Genomic DNA, 13,634 nt, shown 5'->3' with positions numbered 1-13,634 from the left:
TATAATGTCGAGGGCATAATTATGAAACGCCCTTGCCATGGCACAAAGAAAAGTTGTGCCTGCCTATTCCAAACCTGGCCTGGCTGAGAACTTTTGCTGCCACTGTTAGCTGCAAATGTGCATTAAAAATAACACTCAGCAGGTTCTTGGGAATTCACCGTCTTCTGCTTCTCTCGCTGAAAACGTTCGTCCAAAAGAGCAAAATGACCTTTTTTGACAAAATCTAATTTCGAGCGCAGTATCGTCAATCGTGCAGTGCATGACATTGAGCCACGCAGCGTTAACTTTGATTCCGGAGTCGGAGTCGGTAAGATTTTGGCGACTCCGACTCCGACTCCGGGCAGAATTGTCGGCTCCGGCCGACTCCAACTCCGACTCCGACTCTGCAGCCCTGGTAAAGTGTGTCCTGAAATTGATTCGCGGTTAGTACGGCCTGTTATGTTGTCCCTCCTGAGTGCTGAACGAACGTAATTCTACGGGTCCTGCACCCGGGGCACCTGGACCAGGGTAACCGGGGCATCTAAATCGGCCATCCACCGGCATCTGAAGACTACCCCGAAGCTGAAGCCGCTTAACCTCAGGATGCAGCCCTGGCTTACCGTGGTCCGCTCCAGAAGTGAGGCAGCTGGATTATGTCAAGACCCACCAAATCTAGACCATTCAGGACTAGAAGTGTGTCTTTTTCAGTGAATTTTGGTCTTATTGGATTTGTCCAAATGTTTTGATGTAGTGCCACATCAAAATTTACTTCGAAAACTTGCACTGTATGGCATTGACACGAAATGGTTCAGCAGTTATTTGTCTGATCACACTCAGCAGGTTAGGCTGTGTGCCGGTAAAGGACGGAACGTACTGTCGCGCTCACGAGAAAATAACATTGGTGTTTTTCAAGGCGGAGCGCTATCATGCGTCATGTACATGTTGTATGCCAACGACCTCAGCCTCAGTGTCTCAGATGATGTAACAATTGTCCAGTATGCAGACGATACACAGCTGTTGGTCAGCGGAAAGAAACGTGACGTGCAGCGAATGGTGGCCTGTATGGAGAACGCCTTACACCGTATGTATCAGTGGTTTTGTGCTAACGGCATGATGCTTAACACAGCTAAGACACAAATGGTCGTATTAGGTACACCAGCGATGCTGCGCGACCTGCCCTTAGTCTCCCTTCACTTTTGTGGCACTGTTGTTGCTGAGTCGCGAGCCGCCAAGAACCTGGGTGTTTACGTTGACCGCCATCTCAACTATGAAACGCACATCGACAATGTAACTAGAAAGTGCACGGGCATTCTTATTGCTCTGACTCATGCACGTCACGTGATCCCAAGAGTGACACTGAAATCCATTGTCGAGGCACTTGTCCTTTCCGTGTTACGGTATTGTTTGTCAGTGTATGGTTCGTGTGGCATGACGCAGCTTCGACGTGTACAAAAACTTTTCAACTTCTGCGTTCGAGTAGTGACGGGCAAGAGGCGATATGACCATGTATCTCAGTCCCTGGAACAACTGCAGTGGCTCACTGCTGAACAGCTTGTGATATATCACACTGTGTGTGCGGTCGAGCGGGTTATAGTTTCAGGGCAGCCTGAAAGCATCATGGCGACTATTGGTCTGCGGGCTGATCAGCGCCACAGCCATAACACGAGGCAGGGAAGCCTGTACACGCTCCCGACTATCCGAACTGAGGCAGGGAGGAGACGGCTGTGCTACCGAGGAGTAGGGCTACTGAACAGTGTCGGTGTGGAGCCCGGAACGTGCGGGTTCCGTTCTGCGGTCAGACGCGCTGTTAAGTCGCAGTAGGGTATACCCGACTTCATCATGTGCGTGATTGTAGCTGCCAGCTGGTATGTCTGTTTCGCCGTGTCCACAATGTTTTAATTCGCTTACGTGAACTAGTGAAAAGCCATTGTTTTATAATGGATCTTGTTCGAATACATCTATCTTATCTATCTTATCTTAGTGACCAAGCGTCATTGGAGCACTCCTAAGTCCCTAACCGTCCCGACGACCGGTTCTGGGTTCAGGTTCAAGTATCATTCTCTTGGCCTTCCTCCGAAGGCGATATCGGCCGAGTTGTAGTTCCTCTGCATTGACTTTTGGACTGCTGGCCTGCCTCAATGTGAAAGGCTGCCAGCGGCTTGGCGTTTTTTTTTTTTTGGGGGGGGGGGGCGGTCATCCGCCTCTATACCAGTCGGTGGGGCTGCTCTCGTCTGGTACTGTGGCTGCCGGTGTTGGTTGACCGTCGCCGAGCCCCTCGGGGGAGAAGCCGGACAGTGTGGAGTGGCTGGGCTGTCCTCGAATTCGGCTGGCCTCTCTCTGGGTTTGCAGCCTGGCGATCGCGTTGTGCTCCCAGGTGCCTCCGCCACCAAGGTGGCCGGCCGTCTGGGCGGCACGGTAGGCGGCTGCACGGAGTTGGTGGACTGCGGCGATGAAGCTCTGGATGGTGCAGCGCTCTCACTCTCAGTCTCATTGGAGTCCACGGCTTCCTATTAACCCGCGCCCCGTAGGGCTACCGGCGGACCCTACCACCCGTAGGGGGGGGGGGGGGCGTTTCGGCCCCCCCTAAGATCTCGGAAAGTTACCGGCCGATTTTCAAAATTCAAACGGCGTTCGATAGCCCCACCCGGGAACTACCTTGTGACCAAATTTCATTGACCTAGGTCAAACCGATGACGTCACAGGTCAGGTCAAAGGTCAGATTTTCACCGTTCACAGGCAATTCAAGAAATGTGCTGTGAAAGCGAGTAAATTGGTAATTTATTGAAAACCATCGATGATACATTGTTCGTCAAACACATACTTTGCTATCTGAGGTCACTGATACCAGGTCAGGTCACAGCGAGGTCAGGTCACCGGGGGTCACAATATGAATGTGTCGTGTGATACATGTTTTATGGTCCATTTTACATGACAAATGCGATTATGTGGGTTAGGCAGCCTTTGGGGCCAGCCTAGGTCACGTTTTGGTGAAGGTCAGGTCAAGGTCAGGTCAAATTAGGTCAAATTTCAAAGTTGATATTTTTGCATAAAATGGGTATCGATTCGATGCAGCTCGTCACGGGGAGTTTAATGGTGGTCTTCGTTTTGCTCTACGAGTTCTAGAATTGCCAAAAATTGAGTTTGAAAATTTGACGTCATCATTTTTGAACAGTTTTTTTCGCTATAACTTGGCCAAAAAACGAGGTATCGATCTGAAATTTGGTATGTAGATAGAAGACGGTAGGCACTATCACATATATTCCGGTTTTTTCGAAACTCAAAAAACTTTTTGGATTTTTTTTTTGCGAATATATCCAAAAAATGCTTTTTTGATTTTTGGGGGTCAAAACTCAAAAATTTCAAAAATTCGAGATAGCAGTTTTGTAGCCCTGTCAATTCTACACCTTTCATGTCTGATCATTTTTCTGTATCTTCAAAGCTGTAGTCCTGACAGGTCTTCTCGCGAAGGTCTTTTTTCGGTCGAAAATGACAGAACATGACGTCACTCTGACGTCATTTGTGGCCAACCTATCATAGCCTCTGGAATTTTTTTTTTGTCACAATGTGTAAAATTGATGCCCGGAGGGGTCCTGAAAGTTTGGTGGCGATATCTCCAGCCGTTTAGGAGATATCGACCGAAAAGGACAGGGGGGGGGGCCGTTTCGGCCCCCCCTACGGAGCGCGGGTTAAGCAGCTTGGGTGGCTTTGTTCTTGGCGCACACCTAGATGGTTTATGTAGCTGTCGTCCACATCAGAGTCCGGCGTGTTTGTTCGCCGGTCTCCTGCTGCTTCTCTGTTCCGAAGTGTGCTTGCAGCACCGGGCAGCTGCGCTCCCACGCTGCGTGATCTCCGCTGCAGTGGGGGCAGCGCCGGTCGGGCTGTTCTTGCAGGCATGGCCGTGTGATGCTTCCCGGAACATCGGAGGCAGTATGGTTCCACCGCCGTCCGGCACCGCCTGGCACTGTGTCCGCACTTGGAGCAGTGCCATGGATACCCAGCGGACTGGGTATCCATGGTCTGAGCTGGAGACCTTGGAATCCCGCTCGGATGGTCTCTGGGATCGCGTTTCCAATGAAGGAGAGGCGCAACCCTGGGTGCTGCCGCCCATCCTTAGAACGGAGTTGACGTACACCCCGACTACGCCCTGGGGTCGGAGTTCTAATAAGATCTTCTCAGGGACATTGGGCAGGGACATGGCGTAGGTCAGAGCTTCTATGATGTTCTGTCGGAGGGCTGGTTCGCAGGTCACTGGATCTTCTATGAAGCGATCTAGTTAGAGGAGAGTCTGCTTATTCGGGGCTGAAGACGGTGATCAGGAGCGCGCCAGATGACGTGGGCTTCGCAGCCTGCACCTCCCCAATCAGGGTGCGGATTTCCCCAGCGATCAGGAAGGGGCTGACCGCGGAGAATGATCCACCGTCTTGATGCTGAAAAAGATGCTGGAGCACCTCGGCGGTTCAGCTGCTTCGCTGTCCATGGCTAACTTCATAGGAGCGATCTCGGATCTGCTGTGATGGTTCTGGGCCAATAGCAGCTCAGAGGTGCTGCACGGTCGAGACGGTGAGGCATCCGCCGGGGATTCTCGTTTGGGGCCTGCTGGGCTACACACAGAGGTCTCTCTGAGCTTCACCAGGTGCCGCAGGGACAGACCGAGACCGCTGATTACTTGTCAGCCAGGTGGTGGAGAACACTGACGCAACTACGATGCAGCGAAAAAGGAAAATACTTTACAAACTTATTGACTTTTGCCACACATGTGCAAGTACATACATATTCGAGCAGGAATGAATAATGATTTCTGGCTCATTACGCTAGGAAGACCAAGGACTGGTGCCGAGCGAACCGCTAGGAAGACCAAGGATTGGTGCTGAGCGAAGTCCCCTGGCTTCTGAGAGAAGGGACATGGCCTGGCAACAGTCCAGACCTGTCCCGGATCGAAAACCTCTGAATGATGGTCAAACAAGAGCTTAGCTAGCTACCGTCCGCCAGCTAAATAAAGATCAAGACGCTGTTCCACAACGCGTGACCGGGGCCTTGTGAGCGGCGTGGCGGAGTGTTAAAGGAGAAACTCGACAACCTGATATGTGACATGTCAGAGGGCATGATGAGTGGTACCTATACGACTGAAGGAGGACTATAATGGTAATCAGCGATAAATCAGAAATTATTTAAAGTACTTTAAAAGTTATTGAGGAAAAAACAACCGCGCATCAATTTCTGGACGCCCTGTAATATGTATTATATTAAAATGTGCTCGATGTTTGAGTGCTAAGAACCTACCTACCTATCACTGTCGTCCAAAGAAGGCCACTTCAATTTTATTCGATTGACATAAGTAGGCAATAGAGAGGTCGCAAAATTGACCTGATATTAAGTCACCAAAATCAGCATCCAGCGACATGCAATTGTTGTACGTTGGTACTGATTTCCTCATGCATGATTATGAATACCCGTAGTTTACCGGCCTTGTCACACTCACTTCTCCAGGCGTGTAGAGTCCGCCGCCTACTGGTCAACGGATGTACTTGTGGTACCAATCTTTGGCGCAAAGGCCTGTGGAGGACCCGAAGGTTGCCATTTCACCCCAGCCCACTTCACTGTGAATCTGCACTGATGATAAGTGCTTTAAAGGTTGATGCAGTCTGACACGACATAGCCTGTCTATTTACACAGCAACTTAGGACGGTACTCCCATGTGGAGTCTGGACCATAGGTGACCGAAATAACAGCTCAAGAGCATCACTTTATTTCATTCATCGATACATTATAACGCATACAACAGCAATATAAACCTGATATTACAGCTCACTATACATATAGCAATGCAAGATATAACCTCCCAGTGTACATTCCCAGCTGGGGCACCTGGTGTGCCCGTTGAGACGCCCTGGCTCGTGGCTAAGCCCCTTTTCCCTGCGGTCAGATGAAGCAGCGAGCGCTGCCGACTGGCGGCACCAGCCTGACAGCCGCCGGTCGCACAATATCAGCTCGATATCCACAGTCCGCAGAGCCCCTCGATGAAGCCGGCATCAGACGGCGACCGCATGTCTCCGCCATACACAGCCGCCGGCCGCGCAAACCCAACAGAACGCTGGCGGTTCGGCCGGCCCTCACGGCTCGCTCCCAGTCGTCTGGCCGAACGGGATGACCAGCGACTCGCCGGGCGTCACCTGGATGGCCTGGACGGCCTCCAGGAGCCGCTCGGCCGTCTGCCGCGCCCGCCGCACGTCGTCGGGCCGTGCCGGCGGCTCGGAGAGCAGGCGCTGCGCCAGCGGCGGCGGCACGTCCTGGAAGGCCAGCGCGGGCGGCGGCGGCGCGCTGAGCCGCGCCAGCGCGCTGCTGTACTGTCGACACCGCTCCACGTAGTCGTGCTGCTCCATGTTGGGCGTGTCCACGGCGGCCACGTCGATCACAGAGGCGGCCATGTCGTGCAGGATGCCGTCCAGCAGTGTCTCGCCGTCTCCGCGGGCGCGCGCGTCGCCGGCGCGCGGTGCGGCCTCGGCCGGCGGGTCGGCGCCGGACTCGCCGGAGCCGGTCAGACGCTGCTGCTCGGACAGCAGTGCCGTGCGCTCGTTGGTGTCGCCGGCGTCAGAGCCGTCAGAGCTCTCTGTGCTGCAGCAGCAGCCCATGGCCAACGCTGCTAGGGTGGCCTCTCCGCCACTGAAACAATCACAAACGGTTTGTCACAGCGCTGGTCACGAATGGTCCGTCAGTGCGCCAACCTCTGTCTGTCAGCAGTCAACACACCGGTCACAGTACAAGGGCGAGGCACAGGTCAAGGAGGAAGAGGAACTCAAATATCTAGACCTAGGAAATGTGATTGCAGCACCAGCATTATGTTTCCATCAAAAGCAAGGGAAGCACAGATTGAGTTTCACAACATAACACAGCAAATAATATCACAAAACTGATAAGGAAAAGAGGAAAGCTTTTCTGATACAAAGTTGGGTTTGTAAGAGGCAAAGAACATGCCAAAATGATATTGAGATGTTAGCATCCATCAGGTGGTAGACTGAGAACAAAAGACACTACTCTTCAATGATGTTTTTTTTTTGTTCAATATCAAACCTTCATCATTCTTACAGTGATTGCCACCAAAATGCAACAAGAGAATTAACATATTTCTATTGATTCCAACCACATGCTTTTATCATATCAATATACCACAGATTTTCCATAAGCACAACTGGTGCTGACAAACATCTACTGAAAAATACATGCTTGCAGCTTGCAAACTTTAAACTGTGTTCACAGCTCACACACATGACACAATGTCACCAGAAACACTAGCGTACAAATATGAATAAGAAATATCATCCTTCTCCACTCACAAAACTAAAAGTGGGCAAGTATCAAACTAGTCCTTATAAAACACATGACCCAACATGCATCAAATGGCATAGCATATGGTATGGGCATAACATCACAGTACTTAGTCTTAACTCTGAACCAAAACAAGGCATATTTTTGCTCAGAACTGGTCTCAGTTGAAGAAAGTCAAGTGTTTTCATCACCTTTCAGTTTTGATCATTTTCAGCCCTATGCAAAATTATAGCATTGAGAAAGTGGCTCCATGACTTCTTTACTTGATAGGTATGTGGCTAATGCTTTCAATCTACAATTTTTAAATCAAATTTAATTATACTTAAGTAAAATGCATGTTTAACATTAACTTTGTGCTTCTAATAACCCTTTTTATGGTGGAATTTAATAAAGTTTTTTTGTGCCCAAGCAGAAGGAAATTTGCAAAAATGTATTGTTTTGTATAAAATAATGTTGGAAAATGACAGACAAATAACAGGATGAATTTCATATGAAATCCAGTAGGTTTTTGCTACAGATGAAACCACTAAAATTGAAAGAGAAATGAAATTAACGATCATGAAGTAACTTGAGTTAACACAAAGGTAGCTACCTACACTTAAAAATCAAAACAAAATTAATGTTTTAAGCTAAAAGTTGAACACGAACATATCCAGGTCCTTCTGCACTGCTGAATATGTGTCGAGTATAGTGCTTAACCATAGAACCAGATTTAAGATAATCCTCCATCTCCATGACAAAAATGCATCCAACCATGGTATCAATACTTAACAACAGCAGCAGTTAGTGCATGAGTGGTCTGTTGTTGTGTATTATTTACCTACCAGCTACCCCCTTGGCCATGACTTGCAGGGCCACGGCGTGGCCCTTTAAAAATAATCCTAAAATGTTCTGTCATTTTTTCCATGTATGGCTTCAAACTTTTGAAATTTTAAAATTGAAACTACATTTAAGCACAGTCCGAAACGTCCAAAAGACAGGTTGATGCAGGCGTCAAATGAAGTGGTTTATGTGCCCAGCCCAGATCAATGAAGAAAGCTGAAATTCAGTAAAACATGAATGAAACTTTTTCAGCATGTTTAACATTAATTTTTTGTATTTCAATGTGCTACGAAGTACCTACTTACCTTACCTGCCAAGTGCCTACGTGCTCCTGGACGCTGAGTAAGATTTTTAGCTTCACAGTAACAGAGCAAAAAAGCAATGATAAAAGGTAAGAAAGGAAAGTGAACAAAATCAGAGCGCTTACCTGTAAATAGGTCACAAATATTTTCAAATAACTTTAAAGCAGCTTCACACGATGTTGATGTGTTATTGCAAGAAGGGCACTATCATGCACGCATGCCAATTGCGCCTATTGCAAGAATATTCATTTTGCATCAGTAATGCCGCAAATGCCGCATATGGAAGCGATGAAAAAAGTAGGTGGCAGCAATGATTCAAGTCATTGCTGACGTTTGTTGGACGTTCGTAGCAAGGCTTCTGCCATAGGCGTCGCCAGATTTTCGGTTGGGGGGGGGGGGGCAAAATCAACTTTTGTGTTAACCCGCGCCCTGGTGGGGTCTGTTTATAACGCGACCTGGTGGGGGGGGGGGGGGCGGGGGGGCTATTTTTTGCCCCTCTCGTATCTCCGAAATTGCTGGACGGATCCGCAAAATTCAAACGGCGTTCGAAAGGCCTGTCAAATTTGTGAAGGGAAACCAAATTTCATTGACCTCGGGGTCACCGACGACGTCACAGGTCAGGTCAAAGATGAAATGTTTCACCGTTCACGGGTCTTCTAGGGAATGCGCTATAACACCGAAGAAAACGCATTTTGTCGAGAATCAGCGATAGGGCGTCAGTTGTCTAGTACATATGTTGCTATAAGAGGTCACTGACAATACCAGGTCACGTCAAAGGTCTGGTCACATGAACCTAACTTTAGGTACTAAGGTTGTGCGATGCATGTTTTATGGCCAATTTTTTATTCCCAACTCAATGGTGTTTGTAATAAGACTATCAGGTACGGCTTAGGTCACTTTCTGGTGAAGGTCAGGTCAAGGTCAGGTAAAAAAAGGTCAAATTTTAAACTTGATAGTTTTGCATAAAATGAGTATTGATTCGATGCAGCTCGTCACGAGGAGTCTAATGGTGGTCTTTTTTTGCGCTATGGGGTCTAGAATTGCTAAAAATTGAGTTTGAGAGTTTGACGTCATCAATTTTGAACAGTTTTTTTTTCGCTATAACTTCGCCGGTAAAAAAGAGTTATCAATCTCAAATTTGGTATGTGGATAGAAGGCGGTAAGAACTATCACATATGTTCCGGTTTTTGCGAAATTCATTTTTTTTTATTTTTCGGCTATTATATTCAAAAAAATATATTTGTCGATTTTTAGGGGTCAAAATCCAAAATTTTCATAAACCTAAGGTAGCAGTTTTGTAGCCCTGTCAATTCTACAGCTTTTATGTCTCTATCGTTTTTCTGTATTTGCAAAGCTATAGGCCTGACAGCTCTTCCCGCGAAACCCTTTTTTGGGTCGAAAACGGCAGCACATGACGTCACTCTGACGTCATTTCCGGCCAACCTATCATAGCCTTTGGAAAATTTTTGGTCACAATGTGTAAAATTGATGTCCGGGAGGGTACTGAAAGTTTGGTGACGATCGGCGCAGCGGTTCTGGAGATATATCGAAAAGTTGAGTAGTAATAGACAAATATATATATATTGAGACGGGTTACACAGCACATTGGGTGGACGCGTTTCGTCTAAATGACTTTTTCGACACCCTCTCGGAAATTATTGTGTTTGTATTGTTTTAATTTCCGAGAGGGTGTCGAAAAAGTCATTTAGACGAAACGCGTCCACCCAATGTGCTGTGTAACCCGTCTCAATATATATATATATATATATATATATATATATATATATATATATATATATATATATATATCGAAAAGTCTGGAGGGGGGGGGGGCAAAAAATAGCCCCCCCCCACCAGGGCGCTGGTTAAATCTTGCCTTTCCCCAGTCGTTACTCACTCGTGCTACATATCATTCGACGCGCAATGGTGCGAGGAATCCGATGGTGACAAAGTTTTCCTTCTAGCTATAACATGTATTTTTTTACAGAAAAAAATCGAAATTTTGAAATTTCTGGACAAAAATGACCGGTAGAATTACAGTGGCTGCAATTGCCGACGCACTGCAGAGTGCCCTTGTGCAGACGCTCGTCGCTCATGTTTCATCAGCACCCAGAAAAAAGGTGAAAAAACGTTCCATTTAATCGGATCACCCTGCTAAAACCTCCATTCTCGCATGCATGCAGAGGTTTTACATGAAATGCATAGGGCTTATCCTAGGCCCCAGCCGCTAATTGTAGCTAAGTTGGGCATTCGGTGGAGAGTGAATGTCGGAAGTGTGAATCGGAAGTAGTTCATCTTTGCTCCAATGAGAGGAATTGTTTTGTTCACTCGAGTGTGAACAAAAAGTTTCTCGTTTTTCGTGTGAATGGAAACAATTAAGTTTAACGCCAACCAAAAGTTACGCACGGAATAGCAGCAAGGGATCCCTTAGAGATAGGCTTGGGACTTCCAGGCCATTTTAGGCCACTGAGGGTCCGTGTGGACTCTCAGAAGTCAGAAGCCTGCTTAGGATCCCGGAGATCGGCGTGGGTCACCCCAAGTATGTGGTGTTTTAGGGCTTTCCAAGCCCAAGGTGGGACCCTCAGAAGCCAGTGTGGGCGGCGGGCGCTAAGAGACTAGCCCCAGGGTGAGCCTGGAGCCCTCGGATAACAGTGTGCACCGTCGGTGTCTGTGTCGAATCCCTAAGGACCCTACGTAGGGGCATAAGAAACATGTGTTGCGGCCCTAGGAGGGACACGTGAGCTGTGACCCCTCAGATGCCGGCTTGGGGTTAGCAAAGTCTGTCGCCTGAAAAGTTCGGCTGAACTATCAGAGGCCAGTTATGGTTTTCAGAAGGCATCCTTAAAGATTCGTGTGGCCCTTCAGAGGTCTACGTATGTACCTATAAGGCCCTCAAAGATCCCTATATGGGCCCTCAGAGAACATGGACACCAGTGGGACTCTCAGAGGCCGGTTTGGGCCCTCTGAAAGCTTCTTGGAGCTCAGTGGAGCTCCTTAGGAGCCTGTGTGAAAAGCAAACTCATGAGCCCTGTGGCACCTGAACGGTACTTGAGCCTGTCGCAGACATTTGACGAGAGTTTAGAAAGGCCCCGAAGATTTCGTGTCATGCTTTGAACGAAAATTATGTGTCAGCACTCCAAAACTTATGAAAATCAGCTATGAAAATATAATAAAGAACCAACTAGGAACAGGGAATGAATCACAGTAGGCATTAACATTTCCGAGTTTGGAGTCGGAGTCTTGAAGATTTTGGCGACTGCGACTCCGACTCTGGTTTGAACTGCACGCTCCAACCGAGTCTGATCTCACAGGCATTCCCAGAAAGGTACCCCCATTTTTTCCCGACTCCAAAATCTCATCGGATCTGTATCGATCTTAGGGGGTGCCCGGTCCGAGGTTGGGGGGGGGGGGGCAAGCTGCCCCGCTTGCCCCCCCCCCCCGTGGCGACGCTGCCTTCTGCAGGCCCAAGGCCATAAGGCTGGGCCGGCCGCCGGCACAGGCGTCTACTTTAGTCAGTGTAACTAGCCTTTGATGCAAAATAGGCATCTAAATGATCTTTCATGGGCAGAGTGAATGTAACCAACGATTTACCAGTAAAACGCCTTTTGGGCGACCAACGGAGCGAGCGAGAGGATGGGCCTTGCACGTGCGAAATTGCGAGGGGGTACCTCCAACTAACTTGTGCACTGCACCCTACTAATCGGTCTTTAGCGATGTGCCAAATTTCAGCGCAATCGGCCTAGCCGTTCTCGAGATCTGGAAGCGGCACACTGCACGTGCGCACGTGCAAGCGGGGTCCAAACTGACTTTTGCACGGCACCCTACTAACTGGTCCCCAACCGTGTACCAAATTTGAGCGCAATCGGCCAAGCCGTTCTCGAGATCTGGGAGCGCCCCCTGCACGTGCGCACGTGCTGTAGCACCCCAACCTTAACACATGCAGATGAATTATCTGATGGAGACCTAACTGTGTACCGAGTTTCAATTCAATCGGCCCAACCGTTGTGCCGTTATTGAGGTTGCAATTTTGGGGGTTCTTAAAAAATGTCCAACTTTACCACGCGCCACGTGCGGTGGTTGGCAAGAACGCATGGTGGTCATCACACCACATAACTTTGACGTCCAAGTGACATTCAGTAAAGAAGACCGCTTGTCAATCGGATGTCCCGTTCCTAAGATATTAGCTTTTGAAGAGCGTCCCCACGGCCGGCCGGCCGGCCGGCCGGCCGCTCATACTCAGGATTTTCCCTTAAAGGTAGACTGCCACCTTTTTTTTCCACAAAACGGTTTTCACTAGAGCTGAGCCACCTATGTCCCAGACTGAAGTCGGTTTTCCGAAATTCGAACCCGTTTGCGAGAAATCGGAGACCAAAGTTCAGTTTGATGCCATTTTTTTAGTCCAAGAAAACCGACATCTCTACTGTTTATCGATCAAACTTTGAAACATGAATTTTCTTATCTTTTGGTAAATATATGTCAAAACTTTGATTGTTTCGAGATCAGAGAAGAATTTTGGAGTGTCAAAATAAAAGTTAAACTTATATATTCAGTAGTTCATTTTTTCCAAAAAAGTGTGGGAAATGGGGTTTAACATGGGCCAGACCCATTCCAAATGAGCCATGATTTTTAAATGTTTTACGAACTTAAATGCAAACTAAATTAAACATGGCCAATTTCTTATGAAATCATATATTAGTAAATCATAAAATATCTTACTTTTTCAAATAAAATGTAATAATCTTATGACCTTGAAGTCTAGTGATGTGTAAACATTGTCGCTAGACATTAACCGATTGATAATTGTATGATAATCGACATTTTTTTCGCGATTCACGTGATGATACTTTGTCAGGTGAATTCTAAAATTTTGTTTTGTCCAGGGAATAAATCATAGGCCGATCTGAGAAAACTTTTTGAATGTGGCAGTCTTCCTTTAATTCAGTATGAGACTCCGCTCGCTTCGCTCGCTCCGTAATCAACCCGCAGCCTGATGGGGTCTGCCGAGCAACGCGGTGTGATGGGGGGGGGGGGGCATTTTGCCCCCCCTAAGATCTCGAGAACCACGCAACATAGCGACAAGCGACAAACGGCGTTGGATAGCCCCAATAGGGAACTACCTTGTGACCCAATTTCATTGACCTCAGTCTAACCGATGACGTCACAGGTCAGGTCAAAGGTCGAATTTTCACCGTTTACAGGCATTTCAAG

At 47.9% G+C, this 13,634-nt stretch overlaps 1 protein-coding gene across 5 annotated transcripts; it reads right to left on the bottom strand.

Annotated features, from left to right (window-relative positions):
- Nucleotides 1-5,709: 5,709 nt before the first annotated feature.
- Nucleotides 5,710-8,750, bottom strand: LOC122364242 (ragulator complex protein LAMTOR1-like). Of its 5 annotated transcripts, none has more exons than XM_043334468.1 (2): nt 8,435-8,750; nt 5,710-6,639 (listed from the first exon to the last, which is right to left on the bottom strand). In XM_043334468.1, exon 2 carries the CDS (start codon nt 6,606-6,608, stop codon nt 6,090-6,092), a length of 519 nt encoding a protein of 172 aa, XP_043190403.1. In that variant the 5' UTR covers nt 6,609-6,639; nt 8,435-8,750; the 3' UTR covers nt 5,710-6,089. The 5 variants fall into 5 exon arrangements, with proteins under 5 accessions (XP_043190403.1, XP_043190394.1, XP_043190409.1 ...); XM_043334459.1 differs by having other exon boundaries at nt 8,552-8,732; XM_043334474.1 differs by having other exon boundaries at nt 8,430-8,544.
- Between the last annotated feature and the right edge of the window lie 4,884 nt (nt 8,751-13,634).

Source organism: Amphibalanus amphitrite, unplaced genomic scaffold (genome assembly GCF_019059575.1).
Source record: "Amphibalanus amphitrite isolate SeventyFive unplaced genomic scaffold, NRLGWU_Aamphi_draft 000027F_arrow, whole genome shotgun sequence".
NCBI classification, from domain to species: Eukaryota; Metazoa; Arthropoda; class Thecostraca; order Balanomorpha; family Balanidae; genus Amphibalanus; species Amphibalanus amphitrite.
Note: the sequence above shows the minus strand (reverse complement) of the source record. Positions and strands in the feature narration are given on the sequence as shown.